The following is a 10,843-nucleotide window of genomic DNA, read 5'->3' on the forward strand; positions in this document are numbered from 1 at the left end:
AAGTTGCTCAGTCGTGTCCAACTCTTCGCAACCCCATGGTCTGCAGCCTACCAGGCTCCTCCGTCCATGGGATTTTCCAGGCAAGAGTACTGGAGTGGGGTGCCATCACCTTCTCCGTTAAATGTATGCAATTCCTTTATATAATCATAATAATTTAAATATGTAGAAATGGCACACATATTAATATAGGGCATTCATTGTATGTTTTAATGTCTACTGATCATGATTCTAAAAGTATAACCCTAACTTGCTCAAGTTTCAGAAGGACATAAAAGTGAGGAAAGTCATAGAGTGGAATGGAGACTAGGAGGCTCCTCTCACTGAATATGGGATTTTTGTAGAAAGAAGTGCTGTTTACAATAGCCAATGTCCATTGACAGATGAATGAATAAAGAAGATGCGGTGTATATATACACACAATGGACTATTATTCAACTATCAAAGGAATGAAATAATGTCATTTTCAGCAACAGGGATGGACCTAGAAACTATCATACTAAGTGAAGTAAGTCAGACAGAGAAAGACAAATATCATATATCACTTATATGTCGAACCTAAAAAAGTGATACAAAGGAACTTATTTACAAAACAGAGTCACAGATATAGAAAACAAACTTATGGTTAGCAAAGGAGAAAGGTAGAAGGAAGGGATAGATTAGGAATTTGGGAGTAACATATACACACTACTCTATATAAAATAGATAAACAACGAGGACCTATTGAGTATCACCTATCACTCTATTTTATAATAACATATGGAAAGGAGGGAAAAGAATCTGAAAAACAATATATATAAAATAATGTATATGTAAACACACAGACATGTAACTGAATCACTTTGTATACCTGAAATTAACACAACATTGTAAATCATCTATACTTCAATTTTAAAAATAAATTAATTTTTAAAGTATAGCAAAAAAGACATTAAATACCAAAAAAAAAAAAGAATGCCTGACTCGAGGCTCTTTGAAATGTAGAACTGACATCACCAGAGGGCCTGATCCACTTATTTAATGGATTTTACTTGTTATAAAGACACTCCTATTATTTTTAAGTACATACTTTTGTATTTACACATATAAAAACAAAATGGAGAAAAGTAAATCATTCCAGTGATAACTTTGCTTTATAGCTTAAAATATGAAATTCACTTATTCACTCAATCATTTATCAAATCATGATTTAACTTACATTTGTATGCTGAGGAGTAGGAATCATCAAGTTCTGAAAAGGAAAGGAAATACATTCATTTTAAAAGCACTCTAACACTCGTAACTTTTAGTAAAAATGCTTGCTAGTCGTATGGTTATCAATTATATTTGTATTAACTCTCTCATAATTTCATGACTAATGACAGATCTTTAAAAATTAGCCACCACAAATGATTACCTATATATTTTAAAGGCTGTAGGAATCAAAAAGAAAATTACCCCATCACCTATCAGCAGAGTTCGATGAGAGGAGAGCAGTGTCAAGGTCTCTGCCACCAGTCTATTCATGGTACTTTCTACAGCATTGGCACAAACATAAGCAGCTCCAAGAGCTACTAAAGTCAAATGCAGATGCATTCTCATGACTGAAACGTTCAGCGTTTGCCTTGGCAAAGAAAGTGCATAGTACAAGATTGCATACCCAACCAATTTATTCTCTCCCTTTGAGGAAATGAATAATTTCTAACAATCAGATAGAGAATGCTTAATAGTGGCATATCATGAAACTAAATATTTCCAATGCCTGTATCTTATAGTTTTACGTTTATCTTTTAATAATAATCAAAATCCCTATTTTTCCCCTTTAAAAACATTTCTTGTTACCAAAGAAAATCCTTAGACTGATATATCATTGCCCCACATTTGCATGTCTTGAAGTCAGAAGATTGAATTTCCTTTTAAAAGATGAGTATAAAAAGAAGTATAATGTAACCACTACATAGAATTTTATGCTGAAATACGTAAATACTGAGAAGTTAGTTTCAAATCAAGTAAACTCTAATGCAGTTGTAAGAAAGAAATTGAAAATACTGGTGATTGAAGATGGTGATTAGAGACCATCAAAACTTAGCAGTCAGGTTGTGTTCACTGCACTCTTGATTAGGATCCTTTCTAGTGGCTCAGAGGTTGAAGCATCTACCTGCAATGTGGGAGACCTGGGTTCGATCCCTGGGTTGGGAAGATCCCCTGGAGAAGGAAATGGCAACCCACCCTAGTATTCTTGCCTGGAGAATCCCATGGATGGAGGAGCCTGGTGGGATACCGTCCACAGGGTCGCAAAGAGTTGGACACAACTGAGCAACTTAACTTTCACTTTCTTTCTATTGCCAGTAATCAAAATCTAACTCAAACTGGTTGAAGCCAAATGAGGGACTTGTTATCTCATACAGTCAAATGATCCAGGGTGGAGGCTCCTTTAAGTTGCTTGCCTCAGGGACTTTTGTCTCCATTCTCAGCCAGTGACCCATTCCTTGGGTCACTGTAGACCCAATATGATGTCCAAACTTTTAAATCTATATGTACCCTGTTCGTGAGCCACAGAGGAAAGCAAATTGTGTTTTTCTGATTGCTCAATTATAAGTTCTAGAATTCAGCCTTATTCACCCTTGATCCCATGTTTCCCCCTAAACTGTGGCCAGGGCTATGTGATATACTGATTAGCTCTCCATGTAGCTGGAGGTGGGCTTCATCCCACTTGAATTGCATAGCTGAGAAATATGGGGCCCTAGGTAGTAGTAAGAGGGACCTAGATCCTAGGAAGGCAACCAAAAATACCCATCACATTCACATCCCACAAAGTGAGGGGAAATCCTTTCACACCCTGGGTAGGCCACATAATTCCGGGAGGGAGTAAAATGGGGCCCTCTTCTAGACCACATTCCTCCTTCTTCCCTGGCCTGAGCACACATAATGGAGGTGTAAGCCATGGCTTGTGATGGAGAACTTCAGTGAGCCTCCCAAAGTGGTTCCGTGTCGATGCCCTGTGTGTGTAGTCACACCTCTGAACAGATAGGGTAAAAGTAGTGTGGGAGTTCAGTGGCAGCCTTCACATCTGGTTTTGTTTGTGCTAAACTTTTGGACTCTGTTTGAACACTCGAAAAACCTTTTTTTTTTTTTTGAGACTTCAGGAGTGAGGTAGTGAGGTAGGAATCACAATGGACTAGGTCATGGTGCCCTTAAAATGGTGCTCTCAAAACCAAAGCTGATTATAGCAGAGCCTTCTCTCCCCAGAAGATTTCACAGAGAGTTTGCTGTTTTTCCTTGACTTCTACGGGCTATGCCGAGAAAGTGTGGGCTTAGATGAAGGTTTCAGAGCACCTGCCATGTTACTTGTTATTTTAGTACCTTAAATACACAAAGTTCTGAGTTTTAAACTTCTCCCTGTTATAGAGTTGCACAGGGAATCTAGGTGGTGGAGGACTAAGATACCACTGTACTAGTATTCACTAAAGCAGGAGAAAAGCTCACCAACCACCATTTTTGGGGAGTCATGCTGGCTGGTTACAAAAATGAGTGAAATGGGCCAGGTGTGACCCAACACAGATGGTGGGGCTGCAGAAAACTGCAGCAGAGTGGTCTGTCTCCAGGTGGCAAGCGCCGCTCAGCTCCAGCTGACTGTTGCCATGTGACATCCTTGGGCTTATGTTGCCAAATCATCCAATTTCTCAAAGAAGCCGGAAATCCTGAGTATCATCCTGATTGGCAATTCATAGTTTTCAAAACCATACAGGGTGCTGTTTCTCAGCCTCTGATCTATAGTATAACCATGGGTCCCTATTGGAGGGCAAGTTATTTAAAAATCCTCTTATTCAAAATTAGATACCTCAAAGCTTTTAAAAACTGTGGTAAAATGCATGTGACATAAAATGTGGCATCAACCATTTTAAAGTATATAGTTCATTAGTGTTAAGTACATTCATAATGTTGTACAACCCATTTCCAGAACACTTTTTTATCTTGCAAAGCTGAAACTCTGTACACATTAAACAACTCTCTTTTTCGCCGCTCCCTCCCAGCCCCTGGCAACCACGCTTCTACTTTCTGTCTCTGCAGATTTGACTGTTCTAGGTAACTCACATAAGTGGAATCCTACAGTATTTGTCATTTACTGACTGGCTTATTTCACCTAGAATAGAGTCCTCAAGGTTCATCCATCTCGTAGCATGTGGCAGAATTTCCTTCCTCTTTTTTTTTTTTTTTGATCATGCCACACCACCTGTGGGATTAGTTCCACAATCAGGGTTAAACTCAGGCCATGGCACTATATATCACATTTTGTTTATCCATTCATTTATCAATGGACATTTATGGTTGCTTCCATCTTTTAGCTATTGTGAATAATGCCATTATGAACATGAATGTACAGTATTACATTTCTTATAATATTGTCATAAGTCATTAACTATTCCCCTGTTAGTCTGATCTCCCCAACCTGATTGCAAACTCTCTCTGAGCAGGGACCATAAAATAATGTATTTGAAAGAGGTTTATTAATGTAAAACTTCAAACAAAAGTTAATCATTTTAATCTCTTGTGCAGAATTCCAGGTAATTAAAATTTTTTATTTTATATTGAAGTATAGTCGATTAACAATGTTGGGATAGTTTCAGATGGATGGCAAAGGGACTCAGCCAAACATATACACATATCCACTCTCCCTCAAACCTCCCTGGCATTTGGCTGCCCCACAACATTGAGCAGAGTTCCTTGTGCTGTACAGTAGGACCTTGTTGGTTATCCATTTCAAAAAGAAATGATACAAATGAACTTATTTATGAACCAGAAACAGACTCACAGACTTAGCTAATGAATTTATGGTTGCCGGGGTTCAGTATTGGGGGGGCGGTGGGCAGAATGGAGGAAGAGAAGACAGGGAGTTTGGGACCAATGTGTACACTCTGCTCTATTTGAAATGGATAACCAAGTAATTTTTGTAGATATTCTAGCCTCAAGGAAATGGAGTATAATTCCCTTTCAGTGTGGGATACACTTAAGATAAGTGTAGGATACAATTCAAAGAGTGCAGTCTGGAAAGGGGATTACGAGAGGAGTAACTTTGCAATGGAGAAACCTGGCAAACTTCAGCTGGGTGATCAAGGTCAACATCAGCAGTCAAAGGTCATGTTGCTTGTGTGTTCCCTTAACATGATGTAATGAGAAGGGCATTTTATTTTTGTGGTCTTACTCCCCCCAAACTCAAAACCTCTATCTAACCATGAGAAAAATACTACACATACCCAAACTGAAGGAATAAATACCTGACCAGTACTCTTAAACTGTCAAGGTGATCAAAAACAAGTAAAGTCTGAAAACTGTCACAGCTCAGAGTAATTTAAAACAACATGATGACTAAATGCAATGTAGTATGCTGGATGAGGTCCCAGACAGACAAAGGATAAGGAAAAACTAAGAAAACCCTCTCAAAACGGTGGAGTCTGGTAATGTGCCGGTGTTGGTTACCCAGCTGTGACATAGCTACTATGATAACATGAACAAAAGAGGGAACTGGGTACAGAGTACCTCAGAACTCTCTCTATAATCATGCAACTTTCCTGCAAATCTAAGGCTACATAAAATAAAAAGGTTATTAAAAATAACCTTGCAAGTTGAAAAGAAGTTAAGGATTGTTTATATTATTATTATTAGGTAAAAAGACTTTGTATCCTGTAAGTGTCATGCACTTGGGAACTCTTTACTTCACTAGATTGTAAACACCTTGAGAATAAGAGTTTTATTTAATTGATCTCTTTATCCTCATTGAGCAGCTTATTGTATACACTCAGTGTTTATTGAATAAACAATCAGACCCTTAGTTGTGTTTATTGCTACAGTCAATGGAGTTGCAAAGAGTCGGACACACTAAGCAACTAACACAACAAACATGGTTGTGTTAGATGAACACATTAATGTGAATACTGTAGAAACTGAAGGAGTCTGTTCCCTGGGGCTAAGAGCCTGATGACAGAAACTTTGGTAGGACTCCTGGAAAAAGGATAGAGCAAAATTGTAAGCTCATCGATAGAGAACAAGTCAATGTCAACTACCATGTCATTTACAAAAAACCCACGTTATTTTAGGAGACTAGAAAGAAATTAGCAATCAGTACACAGAATTTTAAAGAATTACTAATAATTTTATAGTCTAGAAGAAGGACTTTGTTGTTGAAAAGTTGTACTAGTAGGCAGCACCCATCCTGTTTTCCTAAAATCTTTATTAGTAAGAAAGGAAGTAAGTAAGTGTTAGTCACTCAGTGATGCCAGACTCTTTGCAACCCCATGTACTGCAGCCCACCAGGCTCCTCTGTCCATGAGATTTTCCAGGCAAGGATACTGGGGTGGGTTGCCATTTGCTTCTCCAGGGGACCTTCCCAACCCAGGGATTGAACCCAGGTCTCCTGCACTGCACGCAGATTCTTTACCGACTGAGCTACAAGGGAAGCCCTTTGTCTCTATTAGTGGCTTCCAAATTGGCAACATGGTTTTTAAAAACTGATAAGGATAAGTGTTTTTTTTTTTTTTTTTTTTTTTAACTAACTGTATAGTCATTAAGGTCAAATGACTTTTCTATGAACTGATTCTAATCAATCAACAGAGCATGCTGCCACATTTTTTTTTTTGCAGTGACTAAATGTAAAATGATAGCATCTCTTTTTCTTGATTTTACTCTAACTCTCATCCTTTCAATCTCCAAGTATATCTTTTGAATAATTTTTAAATTAATGAATAACATCATAGAAAAATAAACACAGAACAACTTCCCCTTGGCATAGCAACTATCAGATTTTTGTTGACCACTTCCAGTCTTTACTAAGACAGCTTTACAGAGTTATAATCAATGACGTGGAATTTTATCTTTTTTTGCTTATTAATACTTCTCCTCCATGTAGTATTTTAAAGGTTGCATGCCTATGTGCTCACTTGTGCTCAACTCTTTGTGACCCCATGGACTGCAGCCCACAAGGCTCTTCTGTCCATGAGATTTTCCAGGCAAGAATACTGGAGTGTGTTGCCATTTCCTTTCCAGGGGATCATCCCAAGCCAGGGATCAAACCCATATCTCCTGTGTCTCCTGCACTGGCAGGCAGATTATTTACCACTGAGCCACTGGAGAAGCCATTTTTAAAGTTAGATGGAATTGGTGTACCACAGTTTACCTCACCATTTGGGTTGTTGCTAGTATTCCACGATTACAAATAATGCTACTAAAAAGCTCTATGTATAATTTTAAAAAATATTTCCTTATGCTGAGAAACTTACATGCTCATTTTAATAGCTTTGTTACATTTTACCAGATAAACCCTGTAAAAATATTCAATGCACAAAAAATAAATCATATTTTTACAGTGTTGTACCATTAAAAAACAACTTTATTTATTTTTGGCTATGCTGGGTCTTCATGGCTGTGCGGCCTTTTTTGTCTAGTTACAGCGAGCAGGGGCTACTATAGTTGCAGTGCACGGGCTTCTCCTGCTGTGGAGCATGGGATCTAGGGTGCGAAGTCTTCAGAAGTTGTGGCTCCCCAACTCTGGAGCACAGGTTCAATAGTTGTGGTGCATGGGCTTAGCTGTGTGTCATCTTTCTGGATGAGGGATTGAACCCATGTCTCCTGCATTGGCAGGTGGATTCTTTACCACTAAGCCACCAGGGAAGCCTGTGTTTTACCATTTATAAAGCACTTTCACAAAATAACTTTGTTTAATCTTGATATCAGCTCTGTGGGATGGATTTCTTTCCCTCAAGGTTCTTTAGCACTAGAATATAAGGAGAGAAATGAACCAAAAAGGAATGCTATGAAATGAACCAAAGAAGAAGTTCTAATAAAAAAGGTTGATAAATATGTTGGTAAACATAAATAATCCTGGTTTAGAAAATAGATTGGGTCTTTCAAGACAATATGGAAAAATATTCTAAACACTGATAATGTGGAAACTTAAGATGGAATTAAATTCAGTGGTTCTTATACTGTTTGAAAGGATACTTAAGATATTAACTTCAGATTTCAAAATAGGCAGGTGAAAAATTCAAGGATAGCTATTAAAAGAATCAAAATAGAATGTGCAACTTCAAAACCAGTAAAATAAAACAAGAGAATAATGAAAACTCCGTCAATCCAGAAACCTAGAAAGGAGAAATAGAAGGAAAAAGCACAAAATATGAGAAATACAATCAAATTTATCAGGAATAACAGTTCACTTCATGCAAAATGACACTGTGCTCCATCAATTCAGTAGTGTCTGACTCTTTGCAACCCCATGGACTATAGCCCACCAGGGTCCTCTGTCCATGGGGTTCTCCAGGCAAGAATACTGGAGTGGGTTGCCTTCTCCAAAGGATATCCATCTCCAGGGGGTCTTCCCAGCCCAGAGATGGAACCTGCGTCTCTTGTGTTTCCTGCATATTCTTTACCCATTGAGCCACCTGAAGCCTAAAATGACGTTAAAAGGGTTTAAAAATCAAAGGATAGAAAGACACATTGCGTGCGTGCATTTGTGCCCAGTTGTATCTCACTCTTTGCAACCCTATGGACTATAGCCTGCCAGACTCCTCTGTCCATGGAGTTTTCCAGGCAAGAATACTAGAGCAGGTTGCCATTTCCTCCTCCATGGGATCTTCCTGACCCAGGGGCCCAACCTGTTTCTCCTGCATTGGCAGGAGATTCTTTACCATTCAGCCACCTGGGAAGCCTCAGAAAGACACACTAGACAAATACTAATCAAAGGCAAGTTGATAGACCTTCCCTGGTAGTCAACTGGTTAAGAATCTGCCTGCCAACACAAGGGACACAGGTTTGGTAACTGGTCCAGGACGATTCCACATGTCTAAGGGTAACTAAGCCAGCATGCCCTAGAGCCGGTGCTCTGCAACAAGAGAAACCACCATAATGAGAAGCCCACACACCACAACTAGAGCAAACTCATCAGAACTCAAGAAACCCAGCACAATGCACCAAAGACCCAGCACAGCCATAAATAAATAAATAGAATAAATAAATAAAAGCAAGCTGGTACACTGATATCAATATCAGAAAAAGACAAGGTTTTGTCAGAAAGTATTATAAAGAGATTTACTAATAGGTACACTAACAGGTATTTCACAGTATTTTATTTATAATGAAGATTTCCCTTTCATTGATTATAAGTGAAGCAACATTTTTAAGTAGTAGCTTACTGAGAACTGGGAACTTGACTGATCTGACTTTTTAGTCTTTTTAAAAATTAATCATTTTTATTGCACATCTTTCCACCCCTCCTCCTACAGTTGTTATCTTAGTTTTATAGATTCTATAGGTTCCTACCATTAGCAAAAGTGGGGTCTGGCTGCTCACTGCTCAAAAGCCAATAAAGAGGCCAGGTTGGTGGAAAAGGCGGCTTGCTTTATTTTGGATGCCAGCAACAGGAGCAGCAGAGGTGGAGGAAAGATGGATTTCTGTCCAAAAGCTGCCCCCTCCCCCTTCCCTCAATCAGGGGGCAAGCACTGTTATAGGCAGAGGGAGGGGCAACATGCGGAAACAGCACAGTCAGCTCTGGCATTCATGTTGAAATCGGTCACTGGTAGCCTGACGAGCATCATCTTGATTGTTTTGGATACAGTTAATCTTCAGTTCCATGGTCAGTTTTTCCCATTTCCTTGAGACTAATTCTTGGAATTGAGGCACCTTACATCATGGCTATGGTCTGATCATCATGTAGTTAGCGTCTTCCACCTGGTGGAGGTTTCCATATTTGTGTAAGACAGCTCACAGGATATGGCTCAGAGTATTATCTACGGCCCTTGAGAAGAAATTGAAGGTCCTCAACTATGTTTAATGACCACATTATTATTTGGTCTCCTTTGTTGTTTTTCTTTGTTTCTGCCTGTTTTTACTTCTCTGATTATTTTTTTTGGCTAAAGTTTTCCACAGTCTTATAGAATCTACAAAACTCCTTATTTTAATGACACTAATCTGAGAGTCTGGGGCAATGTCTTGTAACACATTCTGCCTTCCAGATTTGCCTTTTTCATCCTCATGTTATTATTAATACTTCTTATAAACAGGAAGCTTAATCTAAAGGTGCTAAAGATTCAAGTTAAATTTTTTCTTAATCTAACTTCATAAAAGGTAATGTGGGCTACTTTATATTAAGACCACAGCAGGAGACATATAATGTCTGGTTGTCCAAATGTTCAATGCTATTGATATATCCATCGCCTCCAAAAGTTTCTTCTCATCTTATTTTCTATTATATATTTTTTTGTGATAAGAACAGTTAACACAAGATCTACCATCTAGGCAAATTTTTAAGTATACAATATAGTGTTGTTAAAAATACCCATGATGATGTACAGTATTCATCCTGCATAACAAAACCTCTTATTTTAAAGGTGTCTATTCCTTTCTTGTGGTGGTACTTATGATAGGGACAGAGTGAAGGGACAAAGTAGGTAATTAAATATCTAATCCCACTGCTGCTGCTAAGTCACTCCAGTCATGTCCGACTCTGTGTGACCCCACAGACGGCAGCCCAACAGGCTCCCCCGTCCCTGGGACCCTCCAGGCAAGAACACTGGAGTGGGTTGCCATTTCCTTCTCCAATGCATGAGAGCTAAAAGTGAAAGTGAAGTCGCTTAGTCGTGTCTGACTCCCAGCGACCCCATGGACTGCAGCCCACCAGGCTCCCCCATCCATGGGATTCTCCAGGCAAGAGCACTGGAGTGGGTTGCCATTGCTAATCCCACTAGGGGATGGTAAGTAGAAAAAAATATGTATGCTAATGATAGGTACGTAAGTTAATGATTACTCAAGAAAACAGGTTTGCTTAACCACAAAACCAAGCACATTTGCTTAGCAACAAAACCATGCAGCAGAAGCA

General features: G+C 38.9%; 1 protein-coding gene across 1 annotated transcript in view; it reads right to left on the reverse strand.

Annotated features, from left to right (window-relative positions):
• IL5 (interleukin 5) overlaps positions 1-1,633 on the reverse strand; it is a 3,024-nt gene extending 1,391 nt beyond the window's left edge. The window contains exons 1-2 of the mRNA XM_010863597.1: positions 1,435-1,633; positions 1,196-1,228 (exon numbers count right to left, since the gene is read on the reverse strand). Of these exons, the coding sequence (XP_010861899.1) occupies positions 1,196-1,228; positions 1,435-1,578 (177 nt within the window). The 5' untranslated portion in view covers positions 1,579-1,633. The remainder of the gene's footprint in view (positions 1-1,195; positions 1,229-1,434) is intronic.
• Between the last annotated feature and the right edge of the window lie 9,210 nt (positions 1,634-10,843).

Source organism: Bison bison, unplaced genomic scaffold, assembly GCF_000754665.1.
Source record: "Bison bison bison isolate TAMUID 2011002044 unplaced genomic scaffold, Bison_UMD1.0 scf7180017864492, whole genome shotgun sequence".
NCBI lineage: Eukaryota > Metazoa > Chordata > Mammalia > Artiodactyla > Bovidae > Bison > Bison bison.